Below are 26,361 nucleotides of genomic sequence, written 5' to 3'. Positions count from 1 at the left end.
ACAATGATTAATGACTTTTCTCTAAATAACCAAAAAGGATGAATGCTCAGAAACTACTTCTGCCACAACGAACTGTTCAGGTATAGATTTTCCCCTGCCAGGCAGGAGATTCAGCACTTGGGTTGCTTTACTCCCCACAGGAATAAAGTGCACTGAATAGTATATAGAATCCTTTTCTTGCCATCAGTCCCCCAGGGCTCTCAAGCTCTGCTCAGGATGAGTTTCACCAGAAGTTTTGTCCCTGTGGTATTTCCCAGGTTATCCCACAGACCACAGTGTGCCCTGGAGGTTGCAGACTAATCCTGCATGACACCACCAGACATCATTTCCTGCTCTTCCAGAGAAATGTTCCTTCTTTCACTGTAACATCAGTTTGGAGTTTTTTACTCTCTAATATAAGAAAAAGCAGGAAAATAGAGGAAAATGTAAAAATAAGAAAACATGGAAAGTGCAGGAATGGGGCCTGCAAAACTATTGCTGCCTTTCTATGTCCCCCCAGGCAAAGGTTTCCTTGAGGCCCTCTTGGAAATGGCACAGGAAATGCTCCCTTGTTGTGGTTTAGGAATGGTATTCCCCAGTTTAATACAGCCACTAAAATCACTCTATGCTGCTCCCTCTCCCCTCCAATTGGAGGCACAAAAGGCAAAGATCACGGGTCGAGATGAGAACAATTTACTGGGAACAGCAATGGGATAAGAAAATTAACAGTAACATCAATAATACTGAATGTCAGTGGAGATAAAGAAATGAAACAATTCACATAGAATCACCTCCCCTGATAACAGCAGTATCTGATGGCTCCCCCAGCCACATTTTCTCCATCAGGAGGAACCCCTTCTGCCCAGGACAGTTCCCTTCCCCTTACTCCTGGCAATAACACAAGGGGCTATGGAATAACCTTCCAGTCCCAACCATGTCCCCTTCTGGCTACTACAGCCCTGCAGGTACCGAGGTCTCCCATGCTACAAGATCTCCCATCTCAGCAAGCCTTAGGAAGAAAGGGACAGCACATGAGCTCAGTGGAGGTGATGAAGGGGCCCACAGTGACTTGGACATGTTTTCAGCCTCAGGCAGAGAAGTCATGGAGGAGTCAGGAAGCAGCTGGTGGGTTGTGCATGTCCACCTAAGGCATCCCTCAGCACCCTCAGGGTTCCTGCAGGGGCCTAGGGTTTTGTGGAATGTATCTCTTGCCCTACAACCCCTTCACCCATCCAAACCTTCTCAGTTTGACACCTGTTTCTAAGAGGGAACCACGCATCCAGGCTTTAGTGTGGGAACGGGGATCCCATTTCCTTGAAAGAGCACCTTCCCAGCATCAGCACTTGCCACATCCACACACTGGAGCAAGGAAGCAAATCCAAGTTGACAACTCCTTTCCCAGCCTCTGATTCCCAGCTCACTGCTTTAGCTGCAGCCTGACAAGCAGGACAGGAGAATTATCCTGTGTTATTTTTTTGGCTTACGGAAAGGCTCCAAGCGGAGATCTTATGCTTCTGCCCGAGACGCAGCAATAAACTTCTGGATTTGCTGCTGCTGTGCTGAGACTGCCAACATGTACACAATAAAAGTAAAGCCTTCCTGTGGCCACAGACCACAACATGCTAGTGATCCATGGTATTATCCTGTTATTTAGTGAGTCATCCTTGCTGCTGAAAAATACACACAGCCCAGTAAGTTGTTAACAATAACACTGGATGTGAGAGACTGGTGTTTGTTTTATTCCAGTGTAACTTATTCCATATGGTCTTTTAAAGCATGCTAAACGTTACATGGCTTTGGGCTGCCAACTATTATTTCAAGATGAACTCACAGATCTAGAACATAGCTACTTGAAGCGAGGCTCTGAAAGCATTCTCTGTCCAGGAAAAATGCCCAGTTCGGGAGCAAGACAGATGTTGGGGATTGCCCTCTCTGTATCTGGATAACCAGGTCCCCACATTTATTGAGTGGCCACAATAGTGATGTTTACTGCTGCTCTGCTGCCTGCTATGACATCTTTCAGATGTAAGCTACATGCACAGGGCAGAAGCCATATCCTGACCAAGGAAATAAGTTTAATTTCTAGCATTTACCTCTTATGCATGTTTTTCCAAGTCACTGATGAACCAATTATCTGTGGAATCCTAGTATGTTTTCCAAATCTCCTTGGTAGCCTTAATTAATGAGAAAAATACTGCAAAAAGAGAGACATGCAGCTGTGAGAGGTGTCCTCGCTTCACTCTGGCTACATCACTCAAAAGTTTAACCCAACAAGGTCCAGCACCACAGTGTCCTTGTGCTCCTGCCATGTTCTGTCCTGGACTTAGCCCACAGCACTGCTTGGAAAACAAACACATTAAAAAGTTTGTCTTGTCACTAGGGGTGTTCCCCAGGCCTCAGTATCAGGATAAGTCCTGTTTATTTATTTAGGAAATGGTGGAATCACCATTCTTGAAGGTATTGAAAAGATGTGTAGACATGGCAGCTGGGGAACATGGTTTAGTGGTGGACTTGGTGTGTTAGGTTAACAACTGGACTCATGATCCTAGAGGCCTTTTCAACCTAAAACATTCTGTGATCCTACTTTTTTAGCCACTGGTTGAAGAAAAGAGATGCTCCACAAAGCATCTTGATAACTGAGAGATTTGCCTTTTGGCTTGAGTTGATGTGATCCAAAGTGAAGTTTTGAGAGCAAGAGTAACTGACACTTAGAGTTTTTTAGAGCCTTGCTGATAACCTCACCCTTCCCCTGAAGTGTGACATGTGTCCAAATTAATCTTGACAAAAGAGTTAATCTTGAAGGTTCTCTGCTGTGAGTGCATACAAGGACCATGGAGATGTGTATGGGGATCATATGAAGGAGAATGGTGTGTGTGGGATGTGAACCTCTCATCGTCAGAGAGGAGAAATCTTTGTACTGCTTGCCACTGACAATCTGCTTAGTAGGCAATGGTTTGTCTGTTAAGTTGTCAATCACCAGTTAGGATTCAGGACAAATAATGACTATTTTAGAAAAATTACTCAGACCTTTTCTAGATGCTTAAAACCTCCAAAATAAATCACCAAAGACCCACCTGAGGATCTATAATTTGGTGAGAGTCATTGCATTTTTAGAGGCCAGGGCAAGTCTGTCTATATGTGCACCATCTTCATGTGTACCTGGAAAGGGCCTTAAGGTGTTAAAATGCCTGAAGATGTTAAAATGCCTGAAGATTTACCTCTACAATAATGAACTAAAAAAAGTATTCAGCCTTTTACCCTTAATTTCAATGTTCTTACCTTAAAACTAACCAGGCAGACTATTTTGAGCATGCCTTGAGGCACGACCTAGAAGATTGCTACAAAACAAGACAAGTTTGTAGGCATTACAAGCTGTGCCATTACCGATGTTTTCTAGACATTTTCTGTCCCTGTTGATAAGAACATGCCAAATTTTAACATCCTTCTCTTTGAAACACATTCTGGTTATCTTGAAACGTGCCTTGATGTACACAGCTTACAGAAAATCACACAGCAAGACAAGTTTGAAGGCTCTAACCTTAATAAAGTTGATGTTTCTCCAGCATAGACACCCTGCCTTCATCCTGAGTTGTAACTTCATTTCTTGCCTTTGGCGTGGATGTCATTTGATGCATGTCCCTTCTTTTGTGGCAGTGTCTTATGCAGACACTGCACTTCAGCAGGGTCTTGGGCACACAAAGCCATCTGCAGGAAAGCCCTGTGCTGAGTCAGGCTCTCTGAGGAGCTGGGGGTGTGCTGGATGTGGAGGATGTTCGGGACCTGGCTGACTTCAGGTACAGCCTCACACCTACATTGCCGTGGTGGTTTTGTATAGGAGGTATTTATGGATTATGATGTAAAGTTTTTATGCAATTGACAATCTGTTTGAACTACTAAAAAGTTGTAAATGCTTTTGTGAAAAATACATGTTACAGATGGAAGAAACATGTGAATTTTTTCTTTTTCTTTTTTTTTTTTTTCTTCTGGTTGGTAAAGAAGTAACATGGCTGGTCCAGCCCTTGTTTTGGTTAGGTTAGGCTGGGCTGCCCCTGCTGTGGGCACTTGCTGGGTTTTCCTTATTAGCTGCTGATTAAAGGGAGAGGAGAAGTTATTAGCTTCTTTCTTTAGTGTGTTACTGCTGAGTTTTAGTTTAGTTCCTGAGATCTTTGTTACTTTTCTTTAGTTATAACTTTGATCTGTAAGGTACTGAGCCCAGCTAGGGTTAAGTGACTATTTGTAAGCCTTGGGTGAGACATTAACTTTTTTTAGTGCTTTAATTTTCTTTTGAGTGAGAGAAAATAATAAAATCTAGACATGTGGAAGAACAACATAAAAACACTGAAGTCAGTAAAGAAGAAGTCAAGTCCCAGATAAGAAGGATGAAGAAATGCCTTTAGTTTTAAGGTAAAATCCTCTTGTAAAAACGGGAAGAAAGACTCTTTTTCCCTACAATGCATGAAGGTATAAGGAAATAAAAGTGTTCAAATTATAGGTATCAAACAAAGGTCTTCATGCTAAAGCAAGCAAATATTAAGCTAAGTGGAATCCTATGAGAAGTTTGAACAAAGAAAGAGAGAAGAGTAATGAAGGTCCTGTAACCCCAAGAAAGAGAAGAAGATCTCTGTTCCTAAAGATGAAAATTATTTCAGAGATAGATAATGAGAAGTTTTACCTTTAAACACTAAAACAATACCCCGTAAGTTGAAATACCCCAAAAACACAGTTGTAAGAAAAGCTTATAGAAAATGGGAGGGATTTCATGATTACAAATCTCCCTGGGCAGCTGCTATTCATGAGAATTACAGAAAATTACAGAAAAAGAGCCACAAAAGAACTGTTTTCTTGTGGAGAAGTGTCCATAACATTAACAAAAGAGACTTCTCTCCCTAAGCAAGCTGAAGAAAGTCGATTCTAAAAGTAGTAAACTAACTGAAACTTTAGGCATCATCTCTTTACATTGTCATCAGGAAAGAAAAAGAGAAGAAGGAGAAGAAAAAATGTCCTAAGAGTTTTGTTCTAATTCTTATGACTCTTTCTCTTAGTTACTATTAATAAATTTTTCTTTATACCCTTTTAAAATTTTAAACCTTTTACCTTTCTCCCAGTCCTATCCCACAACAAGAAATGAGCAAGTACATTCTAGTAAGTACAATAGCAACTGGCCAACACCCAACCCACCACAGTTGCTCATTTGTCATGTTGCCATAATCAAGCATGCAGCTGACCAAAGGCCCCAGATCAGTCTGGCTGTGTCACTTCCTTTACCTCACATTTTGGTTTTGCTTCTTTTTTCCTTCCTGGATTCTGCTTCTTTATCCAGTCCCTCTCCCCCAGACAAGCCAGTGATTAAGCTGGTGCCCTGCCTTTGTTATCAGCAATGTTTCTCTTTCCTGCCATTTTTCCTGCTGCTGTCTAGTCAGTGCAGCTACTGATCACGCACGGTCAGCTGCATGTGCATCACCCCTCTTCATATAAATCTGCAGGTTCTGGTAGCTTCTCATATCTTTATTTCATGTTGTTAGACTGCCATAAGTCAGGGTTAACCAAAGATATTATTTTCATAGAATCATAGAATCACAGCATGGTTTGGGTTAGAAGGGAGTTTAAAGATCACCCAGTTCCAACCCCCCTGCTGTGGGTAGGGACACCTTCCACAAAACCAGTTGGCTCAGAGCCTCATCCAACGCGGCCAGGAACACTTCCAAGGATGGGGCATCCACAGCTTCTCTGGGCAACATGTTCCAGTGCCTCACCACCCTCACAGTAAAGAATTTCTTATTAACATCTAATCTAAATCTCCTCTCTTTTAGTTTAAAACAACCAGCATTGTTCTATCACTACCTGCCTGTGCAAAAAAATGGCTGTCTCATGAGCACATTGGCATATGAATCACTCTCTTTCTTTTGTACACTTTTAAAATTAATAGTGTTGCTGTTACCATTCATTTTCTTATCTCTCTGCTGTTTCCAGTAAATTGTTCTCATCTCAGCCCATGATCTGTGCCATTTTTGTTGGAAGGGGGAGTGGGAGCAGCACGTGGTTTTAGTGGATCATTAAACTGGGGAATACCATTACTAAACCACAATAGCCTGGACAAACCTTGACAGGACAAAACATAACTGGGATACACCATGGGCTTCAGAGCAGCAGTCAGCTCTCTTCCCTGGTGTCCTGTGAGCTACGTGGCTCATCCACCCAGGAAATTGGCTGCCAGCCTGGACTGAAGGTCAGTCTGCTCCCAGGTTGTGTGAAATTGGATAGTATTGCCACCTAGACTTTGCTATGCTCTCCCAGCATGGCCTAATTTCCAAAGTTCTGACTCTTCAACAACACCAAAATTTTGTCCCAAGCCTAAGGCACATCTTCTTTCCTTTCAGCCTAATCACAACCTTGGTGTTCTCTTTGTGATGTGCTCACTGTCTTCTGATTGTTCATCTCAAATTTTTCTGGTGAAATGATGTTGAGAACTAGGTCACCTACACTTGATCTGAGGTTTGCTCATCCTGATCTTAAAACTTTTCAGTGATAAAATACACACTTCTCCTTCTTTACAGACAACCCAACTGCCTACACCATTCCTCTCATGGCTATGGAAAGTTTTTCCTTGTGCCAAACTTCAGTGTCCCTGCCTATAGTTTAACCCCCTGACTTCTTATCATGTCCACAGGAGGAATGGAAAGCATCTGCTCTTTCAGATGTGCAAGGATATATGTCTCCTCTTGACTTGTCAGTTTGCATTCCTGCAATGTTTCCTCTTGAATCATGTCTTTGAGACCTCTCACCCCTCTTATTTCTTATGCAGCTGTTGTCTGCTTCCCTGATGCCACTGGCCATATAAATACAGCTGTTAACTCTGGAATCCACTGATGGCAAATAAAATCCAGGTACTCTTAGCAGCCCTGGCACCATGACCAAAACACCATGCTGGTATCTTGAGGTGCAGGGGGCAGAAAGTTTCTGAGTGACTGAGGTGCACGTGGAAGGGAGCTGAGTGAAAAGAGACAGGTTGTGTTCCCATCAGGCCTGTAAGACACTGCCCTACCAAACACACCAGCAAACTGGTCCTACAGCCTCAGAACCAAAACAGATCTCAGAGAAGTTGGGTACAGCTTCCCCAGAGCAGCAGATTTCCTTAAGGGACTTGGGGATTTCTAACCATGAGGCAGGTGGCAAAGAAGCATCTTCAATCATTTTAAAGAATCATCACAATCCAGAAAGGCATGATAAAAACATTTAGCTCAGGGCAGCTTTTAAACAGGCCATGTTTGAAATTTCAAGGGGGAAACAGATTAGCACATGAGAGCATGGAAATTTGAAAGGAGAATCCAGTCTTACAAATGGTGCAGTTTCATATCTCCAAAGTGTCCAGCAAAACCCCCAACCCCATAACCACTAAGCAATCAGGAAGTTACGTCTGTTTTTCTTGTTTCTTGCTTCTTTTTTCTTTTTTTTTTTTCTTTTTCTTTTTTTTTTTTTTTTTGTAAATTCTCTTTACATGCAAGGCTTCAATTCCTACATTTAGGGCATGCAGCAGTGATTTCTGCTCAGCACTGCTCGAGCAGGCAGCACAGAGAGGATGAGCATTTTTGGTTCATACATCTTCAGACAAAAACAGAAGAACTGGAGCAGACTGTGCCCAAACAGCAAGATCTGTGCACCAGTGTGAGTCCCTGGCCAGCAGACTAAACTGTGGGGAAGGAAACTGGGAAAAGAACCCAGCTGCTGTCTCAGCTGTCCCAGGGGGAAAGTCAACCAGGAGCAAGGACACAGGATTTCTGCAAGGTGCCTTGGAAAGGCTAAGGAGCACAGAAATTCCAACCACATGGGTCCTTGTGGCTAAAATTGACTGATAACAGCAGACAACATGTTCCTCTCTCCCCAGGACTCGAGGACTCCGGCAGAGCTTTTCTGTGCTGGAGGGACACCTCGCCAGGCAAGGCCACTTGGAGGTGAAACAAAGCAGAGCTTGGTAAAGTCAAAGCAGCAAGGAGTAAGGGAGCATTTCTGACCACCCCCAAGGACAGCAGATCAGAGCCCACTACAGAGAAGAAAATTTCCCTTGAGGAGAAATCGTTGCACAACCTCTCACCTAATGGGCCTGGCTCTTGCAAGGTGTTCCTCCAGCCTTCTTCATTTAGAAGACAGAAATAAAATATCAATACAGTGCTTTGTGCAGCTGAGGCCAGTCACATCCCACTTTTAATAAAAAAGGCCATTTTCCCTGGAATACCCAGCCTTGCTGAAGGCTGGCAAACAGATGATACAGAGGAGGCCAAATCACTTTCACAACCAGGGGCCACAGCCAGAACCATGCACTACATCTGATTTGCCTTGTGCTCCCACTGGTAACTATGGGAACCTTGCTCATGGATCAAAGGAGGAATAGGGCCAGAGCTGCTGGGGAAGCCTCACAATCCCCAGTTTGCAGGACACGGCTCCCAGACTGTGCCACATCGTACTTGCACTTCTGTTTTTCTGGAAGTCCCAGCTCCTGGAGTCATGTGATTACTATTTCAACACGCTTATGGTTTTTTTAACTTGCTTCTGGTTGCCAAGTAAATTGGAAAGCACCAAACTTTAGGGCTCAAGAGCAGAAGAGAACACATTATTTGTTACTTTATAATTCTGTACTTATGGGGGATTATTTTTTTTTCCAACCAAAATTTTTCCAGGCCTTGGAATGGTGGTGAAAGGGGCAGGAGTGTCAGCTGGAGAGTGCTAATGCCTATCTGATGGCAGTGCTACCCCAGGGCTGGCACACTGCACTTCCATGGCCCTTTGCAGGGAAGCAGCAGAGTCACTGGGCTGTGGCTTTCACTGGGAAACAAATTTCCGTCAACCTCACATCTGCATTTTGAGTCCCTGCGTTCTGAAGTCTTGAAACAGCAAAACAAAGCTCCATTGGTGTCCTGGTTTTGCTAGGGAAAGATGCTAAGGGACAGCCAGTTCAGCAGGGGACATCTGGCCCTTCATTTTCCAGTGATTCAATGACTCCAGCTAGGAGCTGGGTTTTGCCTGAGAAGTGGGAGTGAGATGCTGGTGTTAGCATGCACTGCTGGTGAGACAACTGGCAGCTGCCAGAAGGCTTTTTTGTTTCCACCCCTTTGAGAAGAGTGAGGAGACAGTTTGCACCTTGTACATCTCTCACAATAAGCCCAGCTGCTGAAGTCATTCTGTGCACATATTGAAGTTTTCCTGTACATTCCTGGTGACCAGAAAATGAGTTTTTTCCACAAAGAAAAGTATGACTGTGAAGCAGAACTTGAAGAGAAGAATGTGCATCTTGTTTTTCAGCCTAGATGTTTTGCAAAATATGTGCAACTCTCCTCATTTCCAAGCTTCCTAAATTCAAGTTCAGCCCCTCTAACTACCCCTTCTTTCAGTCCCCATGCAGCAGGTGGTTTCCAGTGCAAATGTACTTTTGTGTCTGTTACACATAAGCAGTGCTCTGCAAAATTTGGCCAGTCAATGCTTCTTCCAGGAAAGCTCTCTCCCAAGCTGTTAAATGCTATGCTCATGAATTACTATTCTGGATTTATTGTTTAAACATGCATAAAACACAGCACAGAGCAAATATCCGGGGGGAAGCTCTAAAGGGGCACAAGCTTGGTTTCTCCATTTACCCCTGCAGGCTCTCAAAGCAGGGGAGGGACAGCAAATCACACATGGCCCATTTTTCACAGGTGTGCCCAAACATTCCATCAAACACTGCCTCCTCCCCAGGGTGCAGTCTGTACTCTCAGCTTTCCAGGGCAGAAGATACCTTTCACATCCAAGCCCCCTGGCTGGCTGATGGACAACTGTGGTGCAATCAGACCTCCACAGGATCATCAGGGCTCAGACTGCACCAGGTACTTGGAAACAGTTACAGAGGCACTGCCTAGAGAGCTCAAAGAGAAATATATTGATGTCCAGCACACGAAATTGCCCTTCCTACTCACTGCTGTGTCCCACTCCATCTGCCACATTTCTAAATCCCTGATTTATCCTCCCAACAGCAAAGGCTGGTTTGAAGGTGTCAGTGAAAGGAAGTGCTCAAATTGCTGGAAATGATGTTTCTAAGCATCTTTTTTAGAAACACCACTCTCCAGGGATCTCCAGGTCTCTGCCAAGAACATGCATAGGAGAGCCAGAGAATGTTCAGGGAGCGCATGCTCAAGCCTGCTGCAGCAAGGAGAAAAGACAGATGGATGGCAAGCAGAGGTGACAACCCATCTGCTTCTGCAGGACCTCTCTGGCATCTCCCAGATGAGGAAAACCATGACCAGAGATAACCAGCCAAAGCAGACTCACTGGTTATCCCCAGCATCATCTGAGACCAAAGCATTCCACTGAGGAGATGTTCCAAAGAGGGACAAGAAAGGGTGGTAGGACAGCTCCTCAGAGATGAACATGCTTTGGCTGGGCTGAGCATTGTCCTGACCTCTTCTCTCTTACAGGGAATACAAGGCAGAAATTTTTCAAGCAAAAAGTGCCTGAGGCTTTGTGCCCCCCTCCTCTAAACTGTGCAGCAGTTCAGATGTCTTTTTTCACAAGGCCACAGCACAGAGAATTGGCCTGCACCATTCTGTCCTGTGCTCAAGGCTCCACAGCCCACTAACCCCATTCTTCACCAGGAGGAATTGCCTTTGTGCTCTGCACATGCAGACAATACCCAGAAACCTCCTCCAGCTACTGCAGAGAGATGCAGGCTGCTGTCGGGGAGAGCTGTGGGTGGGCATGAATGAATGAGGGAATGAATGAGCTGTTCCCTACTACTGGCATGAGAATCTCCATGATTTGGAGACAAGGAATCCGTGCTGTAAGCATGGCTGCAGTGGCAGGTGCTCTCTTGCATGGCTGCAAGGAGTCACAGGCAGGTAGAAGTAGCTGGAGCAAACAGCTGCCTCTCCCAGCCCAGTGCAGGCTGCAGTCTGGAATGCTGAAGCATGGATGTGCCCACACGGTGACAGAACTTGCTGTGTCAGGACATGAGCAGTCCTGTTGGGTTTTTGCCTGGAGCACCAGGCAGAGCGCAGGAGCGTTTGCTCAGCTCACCCAGCAGATCTCACAGCCCATGCAGAGCTCCATTCTGTCACAGCCACCACTTCAGCTAGCTAGGCTGAGAAAGAGCAGGGTGAAGCACGGCCACTGCAGTGGGGAGCAGTCCTGGAACACAGCACCTCCTCTCAGCAAGTGGACTCACTGTCTCTCCCACTCCCTCACTTCCACCCTTTCCTTCAGAGCCCATCTCCACCTTTCTCTTGGAGACTGTAAGAAATGAAGATCTAAATGTTCCTGGAAAGGGATGTGTGAGGGACCAGGGAGTGGGACACATCTTCTCCAAGCCTCCCAGCCTCATGTTCTTCCTAACCAGTCACTTTTGAAGCAGCCAGATCAAAGCTGCTCCCATGTTCAGATGGGAAAGGGCTGCTTCACCTTTTCTGTCCCAGTGCCATTAGGGCTGGGTGGGTACAAAGGGCTCCTGGACTGATGAGCATCACCACCAACACTGACAAACTCTTTGTTTTCTCCAGGTCCCCTGGAATGTCACAAAAATCCCACAGCTGAAGCAGCCTTTCTGAGGGGCTCAGCAGGAGGCACTGGAGACAGGAACACCACTGCAAGCTGCAGAGAGAGGTGAGTTTGGAGGAGCTGTGGGTGTGCCTGGCTCTTCAGAGGGCAGCTCACCAGTGGATGCCCGTCAGCACAGCCTTGGTGATCCAGAGGAGCTGGGTACTGCATTCACTGAAAGAGCTGGGAAGTAGGTCAGCAACATTACTGAGGGAATTAGGGAGTTTTAGGGAGAACTCCATGAGTAAAATTTGAGTTTCACTGCTTACTGGTGCAGTGATTGGATTTCAGTGTGCAGGGTGAAAAGCACCAGCAGGGATTGTGTTTGATGCACCCATAACAATTTCTGCTGCTCACACTATCCTTTTGCCATGCCAGCTTGTGCAGTGCCTTGCATCCTGCAGCCCCTGCCAAACCAAATGCCACTGAGCCACATCCACTGCTCTGCTCAGCTCCTGAGCCCAGCACAGCACTGGGCATGCTGCACACATTTAGCTGGGCTCATTTATATCAATGGCCCTGCTGGGAGAATTGAGTACCATCAAAGTACCACACATGGCCAGATGCAGACTTATCCCTCCTCTAAAGAGTTTTAAATCAAAAGAGGTGAGGCAGAAAGTCAGCGTTAGCTATTTGACACAAAATCCTGTTTTTTTCTAAACCAAATTCTTATATGGAAATGCCTTTCATTCCATATAGAGGCAATAAGCTCTTAAAGTGAGACCAAAATAAAATAACAGCCATAACTGCTGCAACACTAATTTTAAGTAGCTGGTTTGTTGGTTGGCAGCTCATCACAAAGTGCTTCACAAAGGAGTTTTGTGACAGTGTCCATGTTGAACAGAGAAATTTAGTTTTCCAACTCTGCTGAAAGACACGGTGGTGCAAAAATCTTCCCAAAAAATTTTTTTTTGAAAGCAAGTAAGAAAAGCACAAATGAAATTGACAGGTAAAATTCTGGGTTGCTGTCTTGCCAGTGGTGACCAAAATTACAGGCAGAGCTGACATGGTAAGAGGGAGAGGGTGCAAGAGGGTGCAGGAGCTAAAACAATGTCTCTGCTTCCCCACAGTTCTTGTTGCACCGGGGGATCTGGGCACAGAGGGTTCATCAAGGTCGCTGGGTACTTGCACACCAGTGTGTGAGCTATTAGCTCTGCTCCTATTTTAAGTTCCCAAAGTCACAGAGTTTTGCCTGGAGGGTGGGACAATGGGTTCATCTGCTCCTTGCTGGAGCCAGCGAAGGGTGGAGGAGTCATTCAGGCATGGTGAAAGGGGAATTGCCCACAGGAAGGACACTTTGGTCAGCCTGAGGTGCAGCAAGTCCTTCTGTGCCAGGCTGCTGCCTTCCTGCAGGACCCTCCTGTGGGGACAGGAGACTCTGTGGGTTCAGGGGCTGAGCCAGCTGCCAGATGTGAGGCCAGCTCCCAGGAGGGTCCCAGCTGACCCATATGCTCCTCGCCTGTCACCCCACGTCCCCTGCTGACCCTGGCCACAACTCTGAGGATGAGAGAGGGGGGTGAACGTCAACCCAGGGCCCCTTGGGATGCTCCTGACCTCCTGCCTCCCCACAGCTGCCATGGGCAACACTGTGGGGCACGGGGACAGACACAGCAAGGCACTCCTTGTACACACACAGACACACAGACACAGACACACACACACACACACACACGGACACAGACACACACACACACATGGACACGGACACGGACACGGACACACACACGTTTCCTTTCTCTCCATCTTCCCCAGGGCTCTCTCCCTCCTGAAGGGTGCAGAAGGGTTCAGGATCGCCCTGGTAGGCTGCAGGTCGGCCGGGGGGATGCGGGCAGGAGCTGACCGACCAGGGCTGTGCTGGAGGCAGGCAGGGCATGGATGGGGACTGTCCCGGGCAGGCCGGGCAGGGCTAGGGGCAGGCAGGGCAGGGCTGGGGACTGCCCCAAGGAGGGAGGGCAGGTCTGCTGGGGGTGGGTCCGCAACCAGCCCTGCCTTTCAAAGTCCCTCGATCCGAGGAGGAATTCGGGAAATATTTCCAGCAGCGGGAGGACGAGGAGGAGGGCTGGAGCTGCTCCCCAGGAACGGCAGGGCCGGCGGCCGAGGGATGCGGAGGGAGGGGAGGCAGCCTGCGGGGCGGGCCGGCTGAGCGCATCCCCGGGGCGCGCCTGGGAGAGTGTGTGCGCGCGCGCTCCCTCCATCCATCCCTCCATCCCTCCCTTCCTTCCTCCCTCCCTTCTCCCTCCCTTCTCCCTCCCTCCCTCCCTCCCTCCCTCCCTCCCTCTCTCTCTCTCTGCCTCCCGCCCGCCGCCGCAGCCGCGCACCGGGGCTCCGCCGCCCGCCCCGCCGCGATGCCCCGCCGCTGCTGAGCCGGCCCCGGCGCCGCCCGCTCCCGCAGCCCGCCAGGTAGGACCGAGAGAGCGGCCGGCCCCCGCCCCGACCCTGCCCAGCCTCACGCTGCTTCCCAGAGCGCGATCCGAGTGCCGGCGGAGGCTGCCGGGGGGCGGCATGGGGCACCGGAGCCGTGCGGGAGCGATGGGGAGGCGGGGGTGGGATGCTCGCACTCGGCACACACGCCAGGGAACGCTCCCTACAACCCCGCCGCGGCACCTCCGGGCGGGCGGAGGGGCTCGCCGCCCTCCCCCGGCGGCCAATCGCGACATGTCGCGACGGGAGGCGCGGCTGCGGCGGGGGTCGCTCCCCCGCTATCCCGGGAGCCGGGCATTGCCGGGCATTGCCGGGCATTGCCGGGCATTGCCGGGCATTGCCGGGCAGGTGGGGTCGGGCAGGGGCTGAGGCACATCTCCTTGCCGGGGGGCTCGGGGCGCATCCCCCGTGCGCGGCGGGGCGCGGTGCCTCCGCCTGGCGGGGCTGTGCGAGCCTCCGGGCAGCGCTGCTCTCTCTGCCTCGAAACGCTGCCCGAGGGGAGTGCTCGGAGGCACCTGCAGCCACGCCGAAATTCCCATTTTCCTCTCGAACAGCGTGCGGTATGAAGGGCTGGCATTAAGCACTGCTCATCACGTAGGCTTTGTCTAGGTGGAAGCATGGCTGGGGCTCTTCCGTCATCTTGAGTTTAATTCTTTATTCACAGCCTTGTTGCTTCCCTCCCCGCCGAGCCATGCAAAACAACTCCACACTCTGCTCTGTCTCCAAGGCGAGAGCAAACTGCCAAAATGTTGCAGAAATGCAGCAAGCACTAGGGAGGACTGGAGTCTGAAAATGAAAGCTGTAGTAAAATCACAAGGTCACGGGTGTGAGGGTGCGAGCGTGTGCTTTCAGGGCTCCTTTTCGCCTGCGCTTTGCAGGAACCTGTTCATTCCTCCAGTCCCAGATGTTGCAAATTCGCAAGTCAGGCAATTGAAATGAAGGCTGAGAGAGGCTGGGGTTCTCTGTGTGCTCCCCTGGCACCTGCCTAGGAATTCACGTGCTGTTTGTCGCCATCGCAAAGGGAAGGGGTGTGCTTTTGTTTAGAAAAGGGAAGCTGGGACACTTGTGTATTGATGTGATGGTGGCATCCAGGAAAAAAAGAGCTGTGACATATGGCTTTGGTTGGGGACGTGGCTATTATCAAAGAAAGGCATTGGCATTTGTGATCATTTGGGAACGTCTCTTAGCTGTTCCTTTCTCCCCTTTTCCTTCTGATTGGTTCTGCAATAGCAGCTTTGCCCATTGTCCAGCTCAGACATTAAGGCCAAATAGGGAAATAATGTGACATTTCTAGGACCACCACCTGCCAGACAAGCCATGAGCCCCCACCACCAACTCCTAGGAAAGCTGTCTGACTCCTCTTACACCCCCACCAGCTCACCTCACCAGCTGACATGGACTGTGCTGAGGAGCCACACTGGTCAAAGCTTCCTCTCTACCAGACTTTGCATTCCAGATACCTGAGGAGGTTGGACACACTCTCTGTGTCCAGCACCCCTGAGTGTCAGCAGCAGCACAGTTCTAACCTGATGAAACTTGGCTTGCTTCTCCTTCCCTCACTTTCTCTAAGGTTTTTGCAATCTCTTGGCTGTGAATGGCTCCTGAAACTTAAATGTTCACTGTCCTGTACCTGCCCAGGCTGTGCCTTGTCTTCTCACCTGGCACTACTGCACATGACATGGCACAAACTTTGATTTATGTCCTCACTGTTGGGAGTCTCTACAGCACCTAAAAGGATGCTATATAGGCACAGCCTCTTCTCTGCCTTTTGTAGTGCCCTGATACTCTCAGGACATTCAGGGTTGCGATTTTCAGGTGTTACATCTGGGACAGAATTTGGATTTTTGCTGTGGCTTTGAGGGGACACAGTCCTCATTGCTCACTGGGGAAAAAAAGCCCTGTTCTCCAGCATCCTAATGAAACTTAGATCCTGTAATAAAGCCCAGTGCCCTGCAAGATACAAGCATCACTGGGCAATCCACCAACAGGTTGGTCATAGACAACACAAGTGACAGTGGCTCTCCTTGTGACTGGCATGGGAACAACCTGGAGCTCTGTCCAAGCTCAGAGTGCTGGGATCTGCACGTGCTCCCAGCTCCTGGACTTCAGCGCACACAGCTGTGCAAATCCTGGCTGCACCTGGGGCTGCTGCAGGCTGCTGTGCTCTGGCATCCACTGTGGGCTGAACTCCCTGGCTGGGCTTTCCCTTGCCAAGGGTGTGAGTGGGATCTCTCCAGCTGCTTTCAGGAACCTTGGAGGAACTTGGCTTTTGCTGTTATCTCTATCCCTCTGGTGATTTTAACTGAAATTGGAAAGAGGGGGGAGCCATGTGAACAGACAGACAGACATGGAAACTGTGATTTCATGTGCCTGGCTTCCTAAGGAAACCTGGCTACAAATAGAAGTGAGATTTGGTGCTGCAAAGAGCTCCTGGGGAGACAGAGAAGGCGGGGGAGTCTGAGGAGAAGGAAGGGTGGCTAACCTTGTGTGTGAGGTAGGTAAAGAAAGGCTGGCACACACCCGGGCTTAGAATCCCTTGCCTGAGGTCTGGGGGTCTAAAAGCTAGCCCTCTGCTCGGCACTAGCATCCAGCTCCCTCTAGAGTCAGCCGTGCCAGAGCTGTGCCTCTGGACGTGCCTCTGCTGGGAGGTGCTACCACCCTTCCCCAGGCAGGAGCAGCCACACAGATGGATGGAGCATGCCAGGGTGAGCCCCAGCCCAGCCCAGCCTGCCCAGCTCCTGCCTAGTACCGTGCCTGAATTGCTCAGGTCAACAACCTGCATCTCCATCGGTCTTCCCCCACAGCCATCCCCATGGACATCTCCCCCTCTTCATCCCTGGATGTTCACAGGGACCTGGGGATGAGGATTTATCTCCTCTCCCTTGAAGCTTTCTGTTCCTGCCCAGGGGAGCATCCTGCTGCACAGAAGACCCATACACAGCTACAAAACCCAGTGCAAAAACAGTCCCAGAGGGAAGAGAGGACACAGGCACAGGGGAAAGCAAGAGGCCTGTTAATTCCTCCCTTCTGGCCTCTTTGGAGCACCTCTGGGCAGATACTTCCTCCCCAGGCTGCCCAAGAGCCTCAGGCTTATTAGCAGTGTTTTACTCCCCCAGCACTCACGGGAGATGCTCTGCCCATGTTACACAGAGCCATGGAGCACAGGGAGATGCTGGGCTGCTGGGCTGCCAGCCAGGCAGCCTCAGGGCCAGCTCATGGAGAACAGGCAGACTGTGCTAAAATCAGCAAGGGAGACGCACAGGCACAGAGGAAGGCATCAGCAACTCAAGAGGAATCACAGGGAAGAGCCTGATGCTGCTTGATAAAGAAGAGACCAAAGGCAGGTGGTAAGGGTAAAGAAATGGTCTGAAGACAGCAGCAAGTAGGAAGACAGTTGTTTGAGAAGCAGACAAGCAAACAAACAAAAAACCCCAGTCCCAGAGAAATGTGGCATTTCCCCCTTGCTTCTTATTTCCTGGTATATTCCTTGCTGAGATCTTGAGTCGTGGGAGAAAGGGACAACTTGACACTTGGTCTCCATGTGTGAAAAGCAAGACTGCAATCTCCCTAACAAACAGTTCCAAGCTCATTTTCTGCAAGCTGCCCCCAAATTCATCCAATGCGGTTGAAATTTTCTATCAGGGATGTTTTATTTTCTCTATTTGTCCGTTTATTTTGGAGAGTTGCTGGGGAAATTGTGGAAGGAGATTGGATGTTTCATTGAAGAGATAGGATACTCGGAAAAATCAGTTGCAGACTGATAATTATTCTTACTTTTTAATGTCCTTTACAGAAACCAGGGTGGCCTGATGTGTGTTTTACTTGATCGGCTTCATGGAGGGCTTGTGCCTCTGACTATATTTGGAAAGGTTTTGATGTTTTTTGTACTGATGCAATCAGGATGCTGATGGCCTGGAAATCATTTTCCTGATGTGGAGATCTCCAGGGTCATGGGTAGGGGATGCCAACAGGCTGTGCCTGTTTTGGAGTGGTAGAGCTGGGTGAAAGGGAGCAGGAGCCAGGCAGAGCCAGAGCAGGGAAGCGAGCCAAGGGTTTTCCAAGTAGTGTTTAAAGAGCCGTCACGCTATGCTGCCCTGAGTGGCAGCACAGCCTTTGGACTTAGCAGCTCTCCTGCACGATTTGGATGTGCCAGTGCAGCAGAAGGGTCCTTTTCCTGTCCTGGTGGGTGAATCTCACAGCTGTCAGGAGCTCAGTTTTACCAAAGCTGCGCCACGGGGTCAGTACCAAGATCAAAAGCGAAGCCAGCGGAGCCTGTGTCTGCCCAGACAGATCTCCAAGCACCCTGTACCTCCTTGCAGGGCTCTTGGCATCCCTTTTGTGTCCCTTGGCTGCAAGAAGCTGGACCTGTGATGGTCAGAGACCAGATGGTTTGTTTGGGTTATTTTTTTCCCTACAGCCATATCTTTTCCCAGACCAGGCTCTGCCCAAGCTGTCTGCTGGAGGGCAGGCTGCTGATTCCAGTGAGTCTGCACAGGTGTACAGGCTTGGGCACAGCCAGGCAGGGCCAGCAGCAGAGGAGAAGTTCACTGTTCCTCCAGAGATGGGGCCATGGCTGTAAGTGCCCTGCACGGAGGCAAGGCATGCAGTGCTTCTTCCCAGGAAGATTGCAGTAGATTCTTCTTCTCCTGCAAGAGAAAACGGGGGACAGGTGCCGTAACCTAGGGACTTCAGGTTTGACCATGGGGTAGGAGAGAGTCAGTCTTTTTGGGGCTTGCTGTCTTTTCCCCTGGAACAGGGTGGGGAGCAGCTGAGCTGCTTTGTGCCTCTGATCTCTGTGTGCAGGCTGGCTGTACCTTGCAGTGACCACTAGCTGCTTCCTCCTCAGTTTTTGGCCCCTCTGGTTGAAGGGACACCATCTTTCTCCAGCCTGTGACACCAGAAAAGGTTGGCTTAAGCTGCCTTCCCTGTCTCTCCCTAGTGCACTCTTGCTAGGAAAAGGTCCTCTCTTGTCTAGCTCTGACTGTTGGATGGGAATCCCCGTGGTGTTGCAACACGCTCCTGGTTGTGCTCCCACATCGAGCTGCAAAGCAACCACTTTCCTTGAATAACAAACTTTTACTGGTCCCAGCAAGCAACCAGGCACCCTGTGGGGAGAGGGTGCTGCTCCAGCCTCCTGCACACTGGTGACACAGCTGTGGTGACACCTCCCATCTCAGCTGGCAGTAAATTGGCAGGAATGATGCTCATGATGAAGATGATGGTGTCGCAGTGGGGTGGGCACCGTTGGGGGCTGTAATGGTGTGAACACTGCTGTGTGCCAGCTGCTCTGTGCACGTTTTCTGTGGGATGCTGGGAGAAAATTTCCATGTGGAAAGCCTCTCAGTCTTTCTTTGTGTGGCCACTGATTCCTCCTGAGCCCAAGCCATTTCCTTCCTTGCCCAGTCCTTCTGTAATTAAAGTGTCTGGACCAGCAGTGGTTTTTTAGTGCTCTTAAAAATAACAGTGCTTCTAGTGTGGTGCAAATGGTCATAGACCCCTGTGTGATACCAAGCTTTAGGAAAATAACAGGGAGGGTCTTACAGGGGATATTTCAAAGCTGAAGTGCCTCAATGGAGATGGGACTTTTGGGAGGCTGCTGCAAAGAAAAAGCTGTGCTTTGTTGAAATGCAGAGCAGCTCTTAGGCTGGCTTTGCATGCAGCAGCCAGTCAGCCTGAAGGATTGATGCTGCCAGGGAAAGATCAGAGCAGAGTCTAAAAGGCTGTTTCCTCCCCATCTGGCAGCTCCTCAGCTGGGGGGCAGGAGCATGAGCTGGCAGCAGGAGCTCTCTCCTACCAATTTGTAAAACCTAGAGCTCCCATGTCCAGCAGGAAGGCAAATATCTCTACAACCCTCCCAGCCCTGCTGTGGGCAGCAGCTTCCCTCCTGGTGTTTGACAGCACCAAGGGGTGGAAGAAAGGCTGGACTGACAACCCTTGGCCAGAGCTCCACCTAAGCTGAGCTTGTTCTGGAGCCTCTCCCAGGCTTTCCTCCCTGACTGTGCAGAAACACCTGCTGGCACCCCTGTGGAGCTTGTCTGGAAAGGGAAAGGGGCTCAGGAGAATCCAGGCTGGGCTCTGTCTCTCCTGGTTAGTTTTGGCTGTCCCTGAGAGCTCTCCAGCAGCACCAGGACAGTTCCCCTGCTGCAGTGGTAAAAAGGGCTCAGGGTGCTGTCCCTGGGTGTCAGGTGGTGCTTGCAGGCAGGGCAGTGCTGGGATTTTTCACCACACGTGTATGGCCAGCACCCAGCCTGAGGGCAGCCTGAGCCCCTGCCCTGTGCTGCCCTGATCCCTCTGTCCCCAGAGGCTCTGGGACAGTGCCACCAAGGCCATGAGCACCGGGGCAGGCAGGGTTTGCCAGGCCTGCCAGCCTGGCACTGTGCATCAGCTGCTGCGCACGCTGTTATTGCTGATGGCCAGGATGGGAAATGCAATTGAGACCTTAATGAAAAGCTAACAAAGTTGGGTTTGGAGGGAGGGCTGCTCTTCAGGTAGCCCTGCTTCCCCTTGCAGCATGTTGGAAATGATTTTTCTGGGAATATTCCTACACTATGCCACAGTGTGCCTTGCTTCCCCTTGCAGCATGTTGGAAATGATTTTTCTGGGAATATTCCTACACTATGCCACAGTGTGCTGACTGTGAGCTGAGACTGTAGGCAAATGCAGAGCAAGAGGGTCTCTGGGGACCAAGCTGTTTATTTTGGATTGTACAAATAAAGAAATGCTGATGATTTAATAGCAGGTGCTTCTCAGAGATATTTTGAGTGCCAGGCTCTGGTTGCATGTGTGTAACTAGCATGTTGTGGCCAAGCATTTTCTAGCCCTTCATAATTCCTGAGCCTCACTGTAATTGGTTTAAGTAGGAAAGCTGGTCATGATGTGTGAACCTCGCTTGATGACTACACCACAAAATGCTGGAGGAAGTACAGCAGAGTTGGGGGATGCTGCTGCTGCTGCCCAAAGGATGCACATTGGCATGCTTGGTGGATGTCTCTTCCAAAGCTCCAGCCATTTCTTATCCCTCTCCAGAAAAGCTCCACATTTCTTACCTCTTGACATCTGAGGGAAAAATATTATTTGTACATGGAGTGCTGGTTGGGAATGCCAGAAATACGGATTGCTCAGATGCAAGCTTCTAGGCCTTTTTTCCTCCTGTTTAAAGTAGTATGGGACTTGATTTCAAACAAACAAACAAACAAAATAAACAAACCAGAACAAAACCCAGCTTACATTACAATGTTTGAAAGGGGAAACACATGATAAATAAAGTTTAAATTACTTATTAATTTGATTTCGTGGGTGTCTTTTTTTTCTGAATGAGACTTCCAGTATCCAAATCCTTTTAAGACTGGAGAGTTGGTCCAAAGTGTGATGGGACTCTCCTATTCTTCATGACCCAAATCAGTGACCCAAAGCATAATATTTTTTCTAGAACCATCTGTTTTCTCTTCTTGCCAAGGGGATTTCACAATGCCTGATTGCTCTGAATAATTGTACATGTGCAGGGATATGACTTGCCACAGGGAGAAAAATTAACTGAACAAAGACAGGTGGATGTTCTTGAGTTTTCTGAAGAAACTACTACCCTTTAGAAGGAGACGGTGAAGAACCATGCAACTGAGTAATATTTTATGCCTACCACGAATTTTTTTAAGCCTACATATTTAAAAAGGAAACAAAACTACACTTAGAAGCTATCTGGGATTAACAGAGTAGGTACCAAGTCAGCCTGTGTTTGACAGGCCCTTTATCAAATGTCTCCATGACTTGGTTTGGAGCAGTGTGAAACACAGGAGTACAGATGTTGGGTGACTAATTCATGCTTCAGCTAAATTTCAATGACCATGAATGCACATCTGTTTCAGCTTAGCCATCCACTGAAGGGTGTGCAACAAGGTGCTCCTCTTTGCAAACATCATGCTTGCATTTTTTTCACTTTGGGCTTGTAAGCAGTGGTCACAGCTCACATTTGGGAAAGCAGAAGATACCCAGGCACTACGATCAGGGGGGCAATGAGTCTGGTAGTAAGAGCTTTTTTGTGGCATTAGCAAGATTCCTAATGCAAACAACTTTATTTTAAATCTGGCTTCCTACAAGAGACTTGCTTTTTCTTGTTCAATTCATCTGTTCTTATCACCCAGCTTTCTGATTTGCTCACTTCCTCCACTATGTATCGTTTTATTTTCTTAATTACAATACCAGGGAGTGGGGGGTTGGAGGCAGACCAACAGTTCCTGGTGAGAAAATGCCATTTATATGAAACTGTCTTGATAAATTCTCAGTATTACCTTCCCAGACCAATAATAGTGCTACAGCATCAATAAATAAAAGCAAACGGAGGAGAGGGCTTTGATCCGCCATTACAGTGTCTCTTTGTGGAGCAGATCCCATACTGTGGTGTGGGATGGTACTCCTTGATTCCTCCAGCCAGTTGTTCCCTTGCACACAGCTCTGTCCCTGCATGATGTGCCCTTGCCCTAACGAGGAGTTAAAACCTTTCATGGCTGAGCTTTGTTGGTTTTTTCTTTCAGGGGTGGGGGGTTTTTCTGAGGAAAATCAGCTCAGCTTTTTGTATTTCCCAATGCAGTCGAGGTATTGATGTGCTCATTTTCCTCTCTTCATAGAAACATTTTTAAGTACCATCTGATTAAATTAACTTGGATTGGAGAAGCGTGGTATAGCAAAGGCTCTCCTTGAGGAGAAAATACAGCTTTAATAACTAGGGATCTAGCTTTATTGGCTAGTAAATTTGAGAATGTAACACTGAGCATGCCCAGGCTTTTTTTTTTTTTTTTTCCACTGAGCATCTCTTTGTACTTAAAGGCATCTGTTCTGTCGGTTTATGCACTGTTAACTAACTGCAAACCTCTTTAACAGCTCCTCTACATTGCTGGAAAATCCTGAGGCAGGACAAAGGCAAGAACGGCTGTCATGCCTGATGACTGATGTTGTAAATGGAGTGAGAAAGGCCCTTGAAGGGGAAGCCGTCAAAGCTGACCTAGTGGGAAAAGAGCGTAGGGACATGTTTCCTCTAGAAGCATGCCAAGAGAGCCAGGCTTCGATGCATATGCGGCTCTTTCCAGTTTTGGGAAGGTGCAAAGTGATGCACTGTGGAAGGAATGGCTCCAAAATCATTAATTACAGGCTGCCCTTCTGGTGCACCTTATGACCAAGTTACTGTTAAGAGTAAGGTTTTGCCAGGGCTCAAGCTCACTTTGTGCAGATTTCCAGTGTGGAGTAGATGCTTGGGAGGACTGTGAACAAGAAAAGACTGTGAAATACATAGCTTACAGTGATTAAAAAAGTATAAAAATACTTTTTAAGTATGATGAGGGGATAGTAGATTTCCCTGTCCTCTCCTGCTCTTACCCTGAATTCCAGTGAAGTGAGTGCACTGTAATTTTGAAATGGGAAACACTTCTGCCGGCTGTGAAGCAGAACGATGGGCTTTAATTAGATTAGAGTAACAAGAAAATGCAATTGAACAAATAGGTTTTCAACAAAGAGAAAGATTTCATCATGGTAGCTAAAGGGGGTAGGTGCTAGCTCGCTGGTACCATCTGAATCCATCCTGGTTCAGATGACTGAACTAGAGGATTTCTACAGGGAAAACATCACCAATCATAACAAAATGGGCTCATCTGCTGCATCTTCTTGAGTAACAGGATAACTTGATCCTATCTTCAGAGAGGAAAATCTGTTATCTCTGGTTGGCTTCACTTAATCTTTGCTTTTTGCCTCTTCAGGTTGAGGATGTTCGGGACCCGTCTGGTGGAAGCGGCCATGTCACGAGTAACTCCTGCACACGCCTCCTCAGGGAGCTTCCCTCTGCTGAGCCTTGTCCTGGTGCTGCTCCTCCATGCAGAGGGCACACGTACGGAGAGCCCCAGTGAACTGCCCTCCAATGACACCGAGGAGTGTGCTGGCTCCTACATCTGTAAGAAGGGAGTGATTTTACCAATATGGGAACCCCAGGACCCCTCGTTTGGGGACAAAATTGCTCGGGCAACGGTGTATTTTGTAGCCATGGTGTACATGTTCCTGGGAGTGTCCATCATAGCCGACCGCTTCATGTCCTCCATCGAAGTCATTACGTCCCAAGAGCGGGAAATAACCATCAAGAAGCCCAACGGCGAGACCAGCAAAACCACCGTGAGGATCTGGAACGAGACTGTTTCCAACCTCACGCTGATGGCCTTGGGCTCGTCTGCTCCGGAGATCCTCCTGTCTGTCATCGAGGTGTGCGGCCATGGCTTCACGGCGGGGGACCTGGGGCCGAGCACGATCGTGGGGAGTGCTGCCTTCAACATGTTTGTCATCATTGCAATCTGTGTGTACGTGGTGCCAGATGGAGAGATAAGGAAGATCAAGCACTTGCGAGTGTTTTTTGTTACAGCGGCCTGGAGCATCTTTGCCTACACTTGGCTTTACATTATTTTATCTGTGTCTTCTCCTGGGATTGTGGAGGTTTGGGAAGGCTTGCTCACCTTCTTCTTCTTCCCCATCTGTGTGGTGTTTGCCTGGATAGCTGACAGGAGGCTTTTATTTTACAAGTACGTCTACAAGAAATACCGAGCCGGCAAGCAGAGAGGCATGATCATTGAGCATGAGGGTGACCGGCCCTCCTCCAAGGCCGACATTGAGATGGACGGAAAGGTTGCTAATTCTCATGTGGAGAACTTTTTGGATGGGACACTGGTGTTGGAGGTGGATGAGAAAGACCAGGATGACGAGGAAGCCAGGAGGGAAATGGCTCGGATCCTGAAGGAGCTGAAACAAAAGCACCCAGACAAGGAAATTGAGCAGCTCATAGAGTTGGCCAACTACCAGGTCCTGAGCCAGCAGCAGAAGAGCAGGGCCTTCTACCGCATCCAGGCCACCCGGCTCATGACCGGCGCTGGCAACATCCTGAAGAGACACGCCGCAGACCAGGCCCGCAAGGCCGTCAGCATGCACGAGGTCAACAGCGAGGTGACCGAAAACGATCCCGTCAGCAAGCTCTACTTCGAGCAGGGCACCTACCAGTGCTTGGAGAACTGCGGCACCGTGGCCCTGACCATCGTCCGCCGGGGAGGAGACCTGACCAACACGGTGTACGTCGACTTCCGGACAGAGGACGGCACGGCCAATGCCGGCTCTGACTACGAGTTCACTGAGGGGACGGTGGTCTTCAAGCCTGGAGAGACCCAGAAGGAAATCCGCGTTGGCATCATCGACGACGACATATTTGAGGAGGATGAGAACTTCCTGGTCCATCTCAGCAACGTCCGTGTGAGCACCGAGGCCTCAGATGAGGGCGTTCTTGAGGCCAGCCGTGTCTCAACACTCGCCTGCTTGGGATCACCGTCTACTGCCACCGTCACCATTTTTGACGATGACCACGCCGGCATCTTCACCTTCGAGGAGCCAGTAACACACATCAGTGAAAGTGTAGGAACCATGGAAGTGAAAGTGTTGCGAACCTCTGGAGCGCGAGGAAATGTAATTGTGCCCTACAAAACCATTGAAGGCACGGCCAAAGGTGGAGGAGAGGACTTTGAAGACACCTGCGGGGAGCTGGAGTTCCAGAATGATGAGATAGTGTAAGTCAAGGTTTTATTTGTTTCTTACAGTCCCGGTCTCTCCTGAAATAAAATGCACTTATCTCCCAGAGCTGCACTGGAGGTGTTTGGGTTCCAGTGCATTGCAATAAGCCATGAATGGCCTCAGGTGCTGTGGGGAGCCTGAAACACTGCTGTGTCCCTGCCTTGCCAGCAGACTGGAGAGTGATGCCTGGTCAGGGGCACTGCAGCCCTCCAGCAGCAGGGAGGTGGAGCTGATTGGGAGCTGTAGCCATGCACTGAGCAGATCTCTACAGCCTCTGCTGCAGCTTCTACTGCTCTGCAGTAGAGCAGAGAACAAACCCCACCCAGGCATGAGGGCCTGAACTGCAAAGGGCTTGAACTGAGTGTGTGAATTGTGGTACCTGCTTCCTGTTTCCTGTTGAGGCTCAGATCATCCAGTACTGGGTCACAGCTGTCCTACTGATGCTCTGCTCAGGGCTTTGCTGAAGGTTGCTTCACCTCTTCCTGTTCTAAAGGGTGCAGGCCTGGGTCATTCTCCAATACGTGTCTTGAAAAAATGCTGTCATGCAGGGAAGCCTCATGGTTAGGATGTAACTGCAGCCACATTCAGCTGCTTGCAAGTAAAAAAGGAGGCTGAAAGCTGTTGGAGGCTGCTCTTGAGTGTTGCTATTTGGATGGTGGGGAAATTATTAGTGCCGTAGCCTTATTACAATATGTGGAGAGCATAAATTTGCTCAATAAATCACAGTAGACAACATCTATCCTTAGGTATGTCATGAAGACATTTCCTTGCCCAGCTGGTGCTCTGGAAGGAGTAAGGGCTGGGAGCTGTGTTTTTCCAGTCTGA

The 26,361-nt window shown here is 48.9% G+C and overlaps 1 protein-coding gene across 4 annotated transcripts in view; it reads left to right on the top strand.

Moving 5' to 3' along the window:
* The first annotated feature begins 13,568 nt into the window (after window positions 1–13,568).
* Window positions 13,569–26,361, top strand: part of SLC8A1 (solute carrier family 8 member A1) — a 105,780-nt gene continuing 92,987 nt past the window's right edge. The window contains exons 1-2 of one of the 4 annotated variants that reach the window (XM_071424064.1): window positions 13,569–13,932; window positions 23,697–25,532. In XM_071424064.1, the coding sequence (XP_071280165.1) occupies window positions 23,704–25,532 (1,829 nt within the window). In that variant the 5' untranslated portion in view covers window positions 13,569–13,932; window positions 23,697–23,703. The remainder of the gene's footprint in view (window positions 13,933–23,696; window positions 25,533–26,361) is intronic. The other 3 variants (XM_071424084.1, XM_071424054.1, XM_071424074.1) reach the window with 3 other exon arrangements.

This window comes from Agelaius tricolor, unplaced genomic scaffold (genome assembly GCF_023055355.1).
Source record: "Agelaius tricolor isolate 1412-34295 unplaced genomic scaffold, bAgeTri1.0.p SCAF_1, whole genome shotgun sequence".
Lineage (NCBI taxonomy): Eukaryota > Metazoa > Chordata > Aves > Passeriformes > Icteridae > Agelaius > Agelaius tricolor.
The sequence above is the reverse complement of the archived record's forward strand: the minus strand, read 5'-3'. Positions and strand labels throughout refer to the sequence as shown.